The 14,150-nt window shown below is 36.0% G+C and overlaps 1 protein-coding gene across 1 annotated transcript; it reads left to right on the top strand.

Moving 5' to 3' along the window:
• The first annotated feature begins 4,209 nt into the window (after nt 1–4,209).
• Nucleotides 4,210–11,670, top strand: fermt1 (FERM domain containing kindlin 1). Its single transcript, XM_073852834.1, has 5 exons — nt 4,210–4,251; nt 7,012–7,170; nt 9,883–10,116; nt 11,179–11,301; nt 11,477–11,670. Exons 2-5 carry the CDS (start codon nt 7,020–7,022, stop codon nt 11,668–11,670), a joined length of 702 nt encoding a protein of 233 aa, XP_073708935.1. The 5' UTR covers nt 4,210–4,251; nt 7,012–7,019.
• Nucleotides 11,671–14,150: the final 2,480 nt, after the last annotated feature.

Raw genomic sequence — 14,150 nt, 5'->3', positions numbered from 1 at the left:
TTTTTTTTTTTTTTTTTTTTTCGGCTATTTTAAGTAACAAAAATTATTTGAATGATTTTAGTTTTAGTTAACCATCCACCTTTTTCTGCACGTAAGAGTGTGTGCGCCCATTTGTAAAGGTTATGGGTTTGGCTTCCAGTCTCAGCTATTTTTAGCTGTACAAAACAGCTCATTTTGCTGCTTTTACTTTTTCAAAAAACTAACGCCAGTTTTGTTTCCTTTATGTATTTAATCCCATTTTATTAACCAGTGTCCTTGCTGCTGACCTTTGTTGATCCAATTCAACCATACTAATAAGCAAAACTTACTTTAGATTAACTAACATTTGTGCTTTATTTTTTCTCATTGCGGAAGAGTGTTGAACTTCTTTTTCCTACAGTTCTACTGTACAGACATGATTTTTGCAGACATGCAAAAATTGTGCAAAAGTAATGTAACGCATTACTTTCCATAAAAAGTAATACAGTAACATAATGCAACACAATATTGTAATGCATTACTTTTAAAAGTAACTTTCCCCAACACTGTTCTTCTCGTTATTTCCCTATACACTCTTACAAATAAAGGTGCTTCACGAAGCCATAGAAGAACCTTTTTTGTCTAAATGGTTCCATGAAGAACCTTTAACATCTGAAGAACCTTTCTGTTTCACAAAAGGTTCTTTGTGGCGAAAATGTTCTTCAGGTTATAAAAAGGTAAGAAAGAGATGGTTCTTTAAAAAACCTTAGACTGAATGGTTCTTTGTGGAACCAAAAATGGTTCTTCTATGGCATCGCTTGAAGAACCTTTCTAAGCACCTGTATTTTTAAGATTGTAGTGGCTAATGAACCGGAAGTCTCGCCCATAGACTTACTTCCGTGTTAAAGAATAAGGTGGATAATAACCCTACCAGTACGTTAGCCAAAATTGCTAAGGTACTAAATAAGACTTCAAACAGGTTTAGAGCTTTTCTTGTCCTCTCTGGGTTTCCTGTGGCTCTGCGCTCGTGCTTCGTCCCGCTGTGGAAACTTATTTGAGCGTCAAAACTCAAGTTCATACGAAAGCACCTCACCGAGAGGCCCTCCTGGCGTTCGTAATTATTAAAATAACATTTTCAAAGAATCATCCGGCGGGTTCGCAGGAAGAGGGAGCGTCTTTAAAAGGCCAGAGGAGAAAATTAAAAGGCTGATGCGCAGATGGAGTGGCATCCATCACCTCCCTGAACTCTCAGGTTAAGAAGTTGTTTTGTTATCTCCTGCTCGCCCTTCGGGTGTGATTAAGCCTTGTTTTCCCTGTCCGCCTCGTGTACTTGCGCTTAAATGTCAAAACTATGGCAGGAATGCTGGAGCGGAGAGGTCAAATGAGGTCATACGGAGGATGTAAACAACAATGTTTTCTTTTCTTTTTTCTTAATGGACTGATCCACTTAGGGAAAGAGCGCACCGCGAGCGTAGCTTGATCCCACCGGCCTCCGTCTGTGGATTCCGAGCAGGGATTTAGGTTTTAGATCGCAATCGGACCCGACCTGAGTTTTAACACTGGAAGGATCTAATCGTCCACACAATAGACTCTCTATTTGACACGCAGATGCTTGACTGCCTGATCAAACTATAACAAACTGTGCAATTGGTTAAGTTCAGAGAAAGGGTCACCTGTCCTCTTCTTTGTGATGAAATATTCCCGCTGGTGTTCTGTTAGAAATCTGAACACAAGTTTTACCGTTTTGAAGTGGAAAACAAAAGATCATAAGCGTTGGACATGGTTTGAATTAGCATAAATGTAAGAGGACACTTCTCCCACGGGAGTCTGCTTTAACGGCGCATATTTAGGGTCTTTAGCCTGAGCCTTGACATTTGATATTTTGGTCAAGTCCACATTCCGTGTTAGGTTTACCAAACCATAAAATAATGTCCATAGGGAGACAGAAACTATGCGAGTCTTTAGCTGAAATTGTGGCTAAACTCTGGCAGAACACCAGCTGTACAGTACCACCTAGTGTTGCCCTGCAGAAACACAGCATGGAAGCATTTTAGGGCAGTTTTGGATTAAATCAAATGTCATGCCTAAGTTGTTATTGTTTAGGAATAAATAATAGCCTAAGTATGCTTTCATTTGGAAATTCTGTTAGCATCCTGTCTGTTTCTCATAAACTAATAGTTTCCTCCCACTTCCTGACAAAAAATGTGTCTCATCAATGAGTAATATTTACTGTGTGCATGCATGCATGTATGCATGATTACCATATTCACATACCATGGTATGTGCATGCTACTCCAAGGTACATCAAAGAACACATACGACATAAACAAACAAAGCATACCCGTTCTTTTTACTGGTTAAATTAAACTTTTCCTGTAATCCTAAAGTGTTTTTTTATATCCAGTATACTAAGCCTGACCTCTGCTGGGCAGATAAACTAACGCACTATTACAACTTCTAACAAAAAACTAAGGCCTGGTTTCACAGACAGGACTTAGACTAAACCAGGGACCAGTTACATAAAAGGTTTAGACAGACTTAAAAGTTAGTCATTCATTTTTTTTCTTTAAGACTGGTCAAATTTTTTAAAATTTGGTTACATAAAAACTTAGATTACTCTAAGTTGGATCCAAAATATAAGACTGATTACCCCTTAGTTATCTGCTAGCTGGTCAAACGAGTTCTTGTCGACACGGTCTTAACATAGAGACTAAGTTTATGCAACTGGCCCCTGGATTAGGCCATAGTTCAATTAGAACATTTAAGTAACATTTTTCATAAATGTCTTTTGGGAAAAAACATTACTGGAGTGCATCTTGAGACAAATATTTTAAGATCAGTCAGTGCAAGTTTCTTTCAGTTAAAACAGCTCAGACTTACATTTTAGTCTGGGACTAGGCTTAAAGGAGTAGTTCATTTTCAGAACAAAAGATAATGTAACAGATAATGTACTCACCCCCCTTGTCATCCATGTTCATGTCTTTCTTTCTTCAGTCGTAAAGAAATTACGTTTTATGAGGAAAACATTTCAGGATTTCTCTCCATATAGTGGACTTCTATGGTGTCCCCAAGTTTGAACTTCCAAAATGCAGTTTAAATGCAGCTTCAAAGGGCTCTAAACAATCCCAGCCGAGGAAGAAGGGTCTTATTTACAATTTATATGCTTTTTAAACTCTACACCCAGAGCTAGACAAGACGAACATTTGAGGTTAAAAAGTATATAAATTGTCATTTTTTGTAGAAAATAACAGAACGTTTTGCTAGATAACACCCTTCTTTCCTCGACTGTGATCGTTTAGAGACATTTGAAGCTGCATTTTGGAAGTTCAAACTCAGGGGCACGATAGAAGTCCATTATATGGAGAGAAATCCTAAAATGTTTTCCTCAAAAAACATAATTTCCTTACGACTGAAGAAAGGAAGACATGGACATCTTGGATGACAAGGGGGTGAGTACATTATCTGTAAGTTTTTGTTCTCAAAGTGAGCTACTCCTTTAAGCCTTGTCTGTAAAATCTGGGGTAATTTTTTTCATTTTAATAATTGAAAATTACTCATTTAAATTCAGTTTATTGTTCATCAGCATCAAACATCTTCTTTATCGTCACTGTTATATTTACCTAATAAGAAAATATGTGAAAACTTAAAATAAGTAAAATAATACCTAAATTTGGACCTCAGTATTTCATAATATGGATTTAGGCTATTTGATTTAAATAACATGTGGCTTGTGCTAAACTTAATATTGTACTTTTGTGTACTAAACCTTACAGCCACTATTCATAACCATAGGCTAGGCTTTATTTACGGCTGTATAATCCGGTTTAAAAATTTACAGTTGGCTAGAACTTGTGTAAAAATCTTACAGTCACAACACAACGCACAAGTTAGTCATTATGTGGCCATAATAGCTTGAGCAACAAGTACAACCTAGTTAGTGTTCAGGTATGTGCGTTCGGGCTTGTTTACTCACTTCCGTTGCATGCTCTTCCTGTACAAAGAATTTACAGATGATACTATGGTGAAGACTGTGTTCTAGTCTTTGTAACCCAGTATTAATATTCATTAAACAAGCTTTGAGATTTGAAATCGAACAGCGCAACGTCACTCACGTAATTAACATACGCCTTCGTCATTGGAGAGTTTGCAAGGTCCGCTGGAAAAGCTCATTAATTATTCATGAGCCCAGCCGTCGCCGTAGTAGGATTCTGGGCGGGGTTTCCTCCAGCGCGCACACCTGGACAGGAGATCTGTTTCACTTTCCAAAGGGAAAATCCTCGGGGACGCATTCAGGTAAGTGGAATAATTTAACTTTATCTTATAGTTGTACTCAAATTAGATTATTATAGCGGTTTCCTCTTTCGTTAGCCGTACGCTTTTTTTTAAATTGGACAAACCTGGTTTTAAATAAGATTTAAAGACGCTAAAGTTTGATAGGCTATGGGATATCTATTAAAGAATGTTTCATTCCATGCAAACCATCGGATTATATTAATTTCAGTATTTTCTGTACTCTTTCTATTAGCAAAATTAACACATTCAGGTATGTTCTAAGATAAATAAGGTTTGTTATTGTTGCATTATATCTGTGTACTAAAGGTATTGAAGACTGCTAATTTTTTTCTGCATTTTTGCAATAGTATTCTCTTTCACATATGGTTTTAACTGATTAAAAAGTTTCAGTAGATCGTTTAAATCAGCATTTTTTTTTTACCTAGGTTATATTTGTATCCCTCTTTAGTATAGTGCATATAAAAGGGGGAAAATATCTAATTTTAGTGCTCATTTAATTTTTGCATTTGATCTTCAAATGCAACCATGATCTGATTTATCTCATGAAATGTCCTTTTTGTTTATATGGGAATGCAAGTATCTGGCTGGTACACTAGAGAGGTGTAAATTCTTTTTTCTACGCCTGTGGCTATGTTAACCTACTCACTTACCAGGTTTACCCTGGGGCTGCATAAATAGTTTGTCTTGTTAGTTCAGAGCATGTGTGTTATCTCTGATCTAGCCAAACATCTCGCCCTCCCCCGCACTTCTTAGTGAACGTGGACAGACCTGATTTTTAAATAATAATATTGAGAACTCAAATGCAACATATAAGAAAACACTCGTTTCCATCTTAATACACACAGAAAGACCCTTATAAAGTCTCAGAGTGTGAAGTTTACACAGCAGAGCTTGACTGTGTTTTTGTGTGTAAACCTGGGCTTTGTTGTTTATTGATGTCTTTGGTACAACCCAGCAGACAGCAGGATGACGGGTCTGTTTGAGTCGTTCTGTTGTTTCTGCTCGTTCTGCCTCTGGTCTTGTCTCTGCTTGTCAGGAATTTTAAGCTGAAGTCTCTCTCTTGTTCTGTAATCACATCCCTCCTCCACCCTGTACCTTTAGTCACTCCCTCTGCTTTAAGATGTTGTCATTACAGATATTAAAGGAATAGTTTATACAAAAAATAAACTTCTGTCATCAAGTGTACACAGTGACCAGAGGTTCATAATAAGCTCCGAAGAAGCACAGTCCATATGTCATGTGCGCTCATATTTCAAATTGAATGAAGCCAATTTATTCTCCTGAACCAGATTGTACACTCTTTTTTGTCACAGTTTTTGTGACTTTGGAGTCACATGAAATATGTTTACATATAGTCCACAAGAGAAAATAGAAGTTGAATTTATAAAAATTACCCTGTTCAAAAGTTTACATACTCTTGATTCTTAATACTGTGTTGTTGCCTGAATGATCCACAGCTGTGTTTTCGTTTAGCGATAGTTGTTCATGAGTCCCTTTCTTGTTCTGAACAGTTAAACTGCCTGCTGTTCTTCAGAAAAATCCTTCAGGTCCAACAAATTCTTTTCAGCATTTTTGTGTATTTTAACTCTTTTCAACAATGACTGTATGATTTTGAGATCCATCTTTTCACAGTGAAGACAACTGAGAGACTCATATGCAACTATTACAGAAGGTTCAAACACTGCTCCAGAAGGAAAAACTATGGATTAAGAGCCAGAGGTGTAAACTTTTGAACAGAATGAAGATGTGTACACTTTTCTTATTTTTTAACTTTTCTTATTATATTATGAGTCTCTCAGTTGTCCTCAGTGTGAAAAGATGGATCTCAAAATCATAGAGTCATTGTTGGAAAGGGTTTAAATACACAAAAACACTATAAAAAAAAAACAAAGAATTTGTGGGACCTAAATGATTTTTCTGAAGAACAGCAGGCGGTTTAACTCTTCAGGACAAACAAGGGACTCATGAACAACTATCACTAAACAAAAAAAAACTCAGGTGTGGATCATTCAGGTAACAACACAATATTAAAAATCAAGTGTATGTAAGGTTAATTTTTATAAATTCAACTATTATTTTCACTTGTGGACTGTTGCAATAAATGCTTGGACTTGTCTAACAAGTAAGTCATCTGTTTTTTTTTCCTTAAAAACTCAACATATTTTTTTTTCCAAGTCAGTTTCCAAGTGTAGATGGTTTTAATCTGAAGATTTATTACTCTTTTGTAAACAACAGCATGGATTGCACGGTTAATGTACTACCGAATACGTTGTTCTGCTAATTTAGGCTGTCTAAACCACTGAAAAAAATTGTGTACGCTGCTAAATCATATAGAGAGGGACTTAGTAAGTAGGAAAGGACACAATATTTTGACAAACTAAAGTTAATAGGTGGTAAAGGCACATACAAGCAGTATTAATTAAGATATTAGCCTAATATTTCACCTACCTGACCGGAAATAACAAGATTCTTGCCCTGGAAACCCTGGTTTAGTTTGACCAACCACAAATGCAGATTGTTCTTCAGACAGTTGTTTGCACTCTTCTCCTTGATTTGTTATAACTTTTGGCAGTCTATAGAACTCCAAATTTTTTTCCCAGTCCGAACGATTAGTAAAGCCCAAAAAATGTCAATAATTGATCATTTTCAGCAGCAATAATCAGCAAAATATGCAAGTTTCATTCAGTTCAGCTGTTTACGTTCAGTGCCGCCAATATGGCCGAACTAAAATAATTGTGTTTGTCTGTGCTTTGATTTCAGGCACAACCATGGCCACTGCTGCTGAGTTGGGACACAACTCCTGGGAGCTCAGCATCCAGGTGGACCAGCGTGAGGGAGATGAGGGCATGAAGTTCAAACTGCGGGTCAAGGGGGATCTTCATGTCGGGGGTCTCATGCTCAAACTCGTGGAGAAGATCAGTGAGTAGCTTATAGAGTTCTGTGTTAAAGAACAGAATTGTGAATTTGAAGCTCTGCTCCTTTTCATTTCATGAGTATAAATATGAATTGTCACAAGAAATGTTGAATAACATGACAAGAAGAGGAATTTACCACATTGTAATGTAGTCACATGTCAGAGGAGTTTTATTTACTTTTGTGACCAAAAACTGCTTTTATTTTTATTATTTATTTTTCGTATTTTTAATACCTTGGTATAGTATGTACAATACAATCTTAGCTAAAAAAGGCACTTCTTTAAACTGATTTAAGTATTGTAAACGAGCAATATAACACTCATAGCCCTGAGATATGGCTGCATATCGGCAGGGCTGTGATTCAGCCGCAGGTAATTACAGTGTGCTCATACAGAGCCATATCTCAGGTCTATGAGTGTGATATTGTGTTTATACAACAGTTTGACAGCACAAGTGTGTAAATACATAAGAAACAACAACTGAGCGTCTTTAAAAACACTTTTTTTTGTGCAAAACTACATCCTTTCACCATGGATTCAAATCTCAATTTGACAGTTTAACAGCTGAGGCAAAGCCTCCGTTACTAATTCTCTTTACAAAAACTAATTCTCCGTTGCAAAAATGTCACTTTAGAACTAGTATCGAAGAAACGTTGAGTTGCTTCATTAAAAGCTTATTGTATTACCATATTAAAAGCTCACTGTATTATGTGTAGTAGAGTAATATGAGAGAGATGGACTGGGTGAGTGTGATTACCTTAATACAGCTTCCATTCTTTAGCTCAGTCCCATATTCACAATAAAACATTAGTTTGAATGTCTGCTAAGGAATATCTTTGTCGTACTATCCTTTCATCTGTTAAGAGATTTCCGATGACAGCACTGCTCTTTGCATTTGTTGGCTGCTTCTTTCAAGCTGTGTTTAAAAGTAAAAATAACTTCCATTTCAGTCTTTTTTTAATATAAAAGTCTTTACTGCTGACTCGTAAAACAGTCTTTTGTCACCATCTAATGACAGAACAATAAAAAACACACACATGCACACTGTTTCCCAATACTAAATACTACTATTATTTATAAAAAATATTATTTATTGAATAGTAATATTTAATAAACAACAGCAACAACAGCCATCATAAAAGTTGCTAGGCAATTCAGACAAAAGCGCGAAGGCAGCACTCTGATATACAGCACTGAAGTTACATAAAATATAACATAATGCGAACCAAAACTATTTGCTATGGAACAAATAATAGATTAATGAGATCAAAGACTGCCTGTTAGATTTACCCAAAACAAATTATATCTCATTTTTAACCACTATAAAGACATCAGAGCCAGTGGCAAATTCAAGAAGATCTGGCCGAGATGAGGCTGCTTTAGGCGGGTTCATGAGCGTTGAACGGCGCTGACACTCTGGAGCTCACATCTCACAACAAATTTAAAAAATAAATGTTATCTTTATTAACAAACCACATATTTGACGTCTAAACAAGTACACTCACACCTAAAAACTCTTGAAACTACATTTCATGACACAAAAACAGTAATATTTTTGAAATTATAGTGGATTTGGGCTCCCGCAATGCCACTCACTGTGAGAAATACCGCAAGCGGAGTGATACAACTGGTAAAGTGGTTCTGTTTTGTCATCACTCAAATATCACACTCTTATTAGCCAATCAGATATTTTAAGTTGAAAATGAAACAAAGATTATTGAAGCACGTTTCTACTTTAAAAGTTTCAGAATTAAAATTAAATAAAAAATTTAATGTTTCAAAATTACTAGCAATTAGAACTTAAGTTTAGAAAACATTTGAAAAACATTCTTAGAACATACTTTGGCTAAAAGCTAAAACTCAGTGCCGTTCTAGAGTGTAAACACTGGTTGAAATGCTCAGGTATGCCTATGTTTGCCTTGCGTATCTTTATATAGCCTTGTGCTCCGAGCTATTGTTCTTTGACTCAGGGGTTGTTTGCAGACGCAGGGTCTGAAGTTCACTGTGTGACTGTGTCAGCCAGAGAGACACGTTAGCAAAACATTCTGCTTCCCTCTACAGACTCATCAGATGACCCACTTGCTAAATATTATGGTTCGTCATAAGGGTCTTTTATTGGCTGTGGCCATTCATTAATTTGGTTGAACACAATGTGTTTATAGTCAACTTAATAGGTATATTACAGTACAGACAGCCCAGGATTTCTTTAGTAGGTAATTACAGGAGTGAGTCAGGTGATGATCACAGTGGAAGGATGAAGGAAATGTGAGTAAAAGAGGAATCATCAAGGTTTATATGGAATTTTGATGTCATCAGACATGTTTGTATTACTCAGGGAGGACTGGTTTGAACTGATTTAGTCAGGTGTAACGTCATGGTTGTAGTTTAACTACACATTAAAGAACTTCACGTAAATATGTCCCCGTTCACCTTTTTAATATAATAATAAACTTAGTCTATAAAGCAGTGGCTCAAAGTTTTATACTGCCATAGGGAAAATTAAAATTGAATAGTGCAGTTAACATTGTTCTTTTAGTGTTTGTTATATATAGTGTTTGTTATATATATATATATATATATATATATATATATATATATAATCAGAACAACATTTACGTCTCAGAACAAATTCAGAACTCTATATTTGTGTGTGCATGTCGATGAATTGTCTCAGACTCATGTTCTCATAGTACTATATGTGATGCTTTGTGTGTCAGAGGCTCCTCAGGACTGGTCAGATCACGCCATCTGGTGGGAGAAGAGGAGCTGCTGGCTGCTAAAGACCCACTGGACTCTGGATAAGTATGGAGTCCAGGCGGACGCTGACCTGCGGTACACTCCACAACACAAACCCCTCTGCATCCAGCTGCCCAATATGAAGACCATCCGACTCCCTGTTAGCTTCTCTGGTGTGGTCTTCAGAGCTGTGGCTGAGATCTGCAAAGCTCTCAGTAAGAACTAAATGCAAAAGAAAAAAAATTGTTATACATTTTTATTAATATAATATTTTTGTAACATATGAAGCATTATATTTTTTTTATTATATTTTTAAAGGTCTCTTGTGCTCACCAAGCCCGCACAAGCTAAGGAGTAATACTGTGAAATATTTTTACTATTTAAAATAACTGCAAATTCAAAATGTAATTTATTCCTCTAATCAAAGCTAAATTTTCAGCATCATTACTCCAGTCTTGAGTGTCACACGATCCTTCAGAAATCATTCTAATATGCTGATTTTCTGTTCAAGAAACATTTTTTTTATTATTATTAATATTTAAAACTGTTCAGTACTTTTTTCAGGATTCTTTGATGAATAGAAAGATCCAAAGATCAGCATTTATCTACAAGTAAAAGCTTTTGTAAAATATACAAAACTTTTTTTAGGAAAGAAATTATAGAAACAGATACTTTTATTTAGCAAGGATACTTTAAATTGATTAAAAGTGCTAATAAATGCATTTATAATGTTACAAAAGATGTCTGTTTCAGATAAATGCTGTTCTTCTGAACTTTCTACTCATCAAAGAAACCTGAAAAAATTCTACTCAGCTGTTTTCAACATAATAATAATCATAAATGTTTTTTGAGCAGCAAATCAGAATATTAGAATGATTTCTGAAGGATCAAGTGACTGGAGTAATGATGCTAAAAAATCAGCTTTGAAATCACAGGAATAAATTACATTTTAAAATATATTCAAATAGAATAGTTATTTCAAATAGTAAAAATATTCAGAATTGTACTATTTTACTGTAGCTTGGGTCAAATAAATGCAGGCTTGGTGAGCAGAAGAGACTTCTTTTAAAAACACATAAAAAATCTTACTGTTCAAAAACTTTTGACTGGTAGTGTATATATTAATGGATTTATGAATATTTAATGGTATTTCTTCACCATTTCAATTCATTTGTTTTTATATGTGAAGAAATGCAAATGCACAAGTTTTTCATGATTACTTTTTGCACATTAGTCGATTCTTTACTAAACGGCGTATGTTTTCCGTCTGTTCACAGACATCAGACGATCGGAAGAACTTTCTCTTCTGAAACCAACAGATGATCAGAAGAAGAAAAAGAAAAAAGACAAGGGCACAGAATCAGCCTTTGATGAGATATTAAACATGGATATAGCAGGAGGTATTTATTACTGTTTTTGAAGATGCCTTAAAAATATTTTTTGTAAACACTTCATAACAACCAATAAACGAACACAAATATATATGCAGTACATTCATATAAATATATATTCTTACACTATTTATCATGCATTATTTTTTCAGATAATACAATTTTACATTTATAATTTGTACAGGAGCCCTGGGTCTGTACAGTAAAACTATGACTCCGACCTATGACCCGGACAGTGGGTCGCCTGCATCTTCTACCAGTCTGTGGTTCGGCGAGAATCCTCTGACAGCCTGCCAACCCAACCTTCCACCAGAGGAACTGGCCAAACTCTTTAAGCCTCTTACAATGGAGGATAAAGCGGTCATTAATGCTGGGTAAGAACAGAGAGACAAATTTAGACTACCATTCAAAAGTTTGGGGTTGAAAGAATTTTTCAAAAGCTCACCAAAGCTGCATTTATTTGACCACAAATATTCTGTAAAAACAGAAAAAAAAATTTAAATATTATTACAAGTTAAAATAACTGTTTTATTTAAATATATTTTGAAATGTAATTTATTTCTGTGATGAAAAGCTGAATTTTCAACATTATTACTCCAGTCTTCAGTAGTCAGAAATCATTCTGCTCAAGAAACATTTTTTGATGAATAGAAAGTTCATTTATTTGAAACAGAAATCTCATAAATGCCACTTTTGGTCAATGTAATCTCTGAATGGTAGTATATGATTATTTTAATAGATCTTGTATTCATATTTCAGTTTATAACACTGATTTGCTCCTAAAATCTGATTGGATTCATTCAAAACCATTTGAAGTTGTTACAGGAGCCACACAACTGTGACCAGCTCACCATTTGTATTGATACACCTTTTATTGTTACATTGTTGACATAGTTAGGCCAACAGACTATGTTACTATTTTTAAATGTACACTCAGAAAAGGTACAAAGCAATCACTGGGGTGGTGTCCTTTCAAAAGGTACTAATATGTACACTTAAGGTACTAAATGTGCTTTTAAGGTACTAATATGTGACCCTGGACCACAAAACCAGTCATAAGGTAAAATTTTACAAAACAGAGATATATACATCATATGAAAGCTCAATAAATACGCTTTCTATTGATGTATAGTTTGTTAGGATAGGACAATATTTGGCCGAGATACATCTATTTGAAAATCTGGAATCTGAGGGTGCAAAAAAATCAAAATACTGAGAAAATCACCTTTAAAGTTGTCCAAATTAACAATGCATATTACTAATCAAAAATTACATTTTGATAGGTTTACAGTAGGAATTTTACAAAAAATCTAAATGTAACATGATCTTTACTTAATTTCTTAATGATTTTTGACATAAAAGAAAAATCTATAATTTTGACCCATACTATGTATTTTTGGCTATTGCTACAAATATACCCCAGCGACTTAAGACTGGTTTTGTGGTCCAGGGTCACATATGTGGCTTTTAGGGCTAAATAAGGTAAAGATGTACAGTTTTGTTTTACTGTTCTCTGAAAATAACTCAACATACAGCCATTATTGTCAAAATAGCTGGCAACAAATATGAGTACACCCTAAGTGAACTTGTCCAAAGTGTCAATATTTTGTGTTAGCACCATTGTTATCTGGCATTGCCTTAATCATCCTGGGCATGGAATTGACCAGAGCTGCACAGGTTGTTGCTGAGATCCTCTTCCACTCCTCACGGAGCTGCTGGACATTAGACACATTGTGCTTCTCCACCTTACGCTTGAAGACGCCCCACAGGGGCTTAAGAGTGTTCAGGTCTGGAGACATACTTGGTCACCCCATCACCTTCAGCTTCAGCTTCCTCAGCAAGGCAGTTGTCATCTTGTTGGTGTGTTTGGGATTGTTATCATGTTGGAAAACTGCTGTTCGGTCTAGTTTCTGGAGGGAAGGCATCATGTTCTGCTTCAGAATGTACAGTACATAATGGAATCCATGTTTCCCTCAATGAACTTCAGCTCTGCAGTACTAGCAGCACTCATGCAGCCCCAGACCATGATGCTACCACCACCATGCTTGACTGTAGGCAAGACACAATTTTCTTGGTACTCCTCACCAGGGCATCACCACACATGCTGAACACCATCTCAGCCAAACAAGTTCATCTTCTAGTCTCATCAGACCACAGGACATGGTTCCAGTAAGTCATGCTCTTGGACAGGTTGTTTTCAGCAAACTGTTTGTGGGCTTTCTTGTGAGCCAGCTTCAGATGAGGCTTCCTTCTGGGATGACGCCTATGCAAACCGACTTGTTACAGTGTGCGGCATATGGTCTGAGCACTGACAAGCTGACCTTCAACCTTTAAGGCAATGCTGGCAGCACTTTTTTGAAGTCAGGTTCTGCACCTGATGCACAGAATGAGTCCTCAACTTTGTTGATCGACCCTTGCAAGGCCTGTTCCGAATGGAACCCATCTTGGAAAACCTCTGTATGACCCTGACCACTGTAGTGTAACTCGGTTTCAGGGTATTACTGAACCTCTAATAGCCTTGGCCATCTTTGTGGAGAGCAATACAATTCTAATTCTCAAATCCTCAGGGAGTTCTTTGCCATGAGATGCCATGTTGAACATCCAGTGGTCAGTATGAGAGAATTGCACTTAAAGCACCTAATTTTAACTGCTCTAATATTTTATATGGTCCTGTCAAGCAGACAAAAACATAAACATGATGAATGGGACATGTGGCTTTGGTTAAAGTGGTTAAATTTTGGTTAAAAATGGTTAAACAACATACTGCTGTTATCACTTAGGGTGTACTCACTTTTGTTGCCAGCTATTTTGACAATAATGGCTGTATGTTGAGTTATTTTCAGAGGACAGTAAATCTA

This window comes from Garra rufa, chromosome 13 (genome assembly GCF_049309525.1).
Source record: "Garra rufa chromosome 13, GarRuf1.0, whole genome shotgun sequence".
Taxonomy (NCBI): domain Eukaryota; kingdom Metazoa; phylum Chordata; class Actinopteri; order Cypriniformes; family Cyprinidae; genus Garra; species Garra rufa.
The sequence above is the reverse complement of the archived record's forward strand: the minus strand, read 5'-3'. Positions and strand labels throughout refer to the sequence as shown.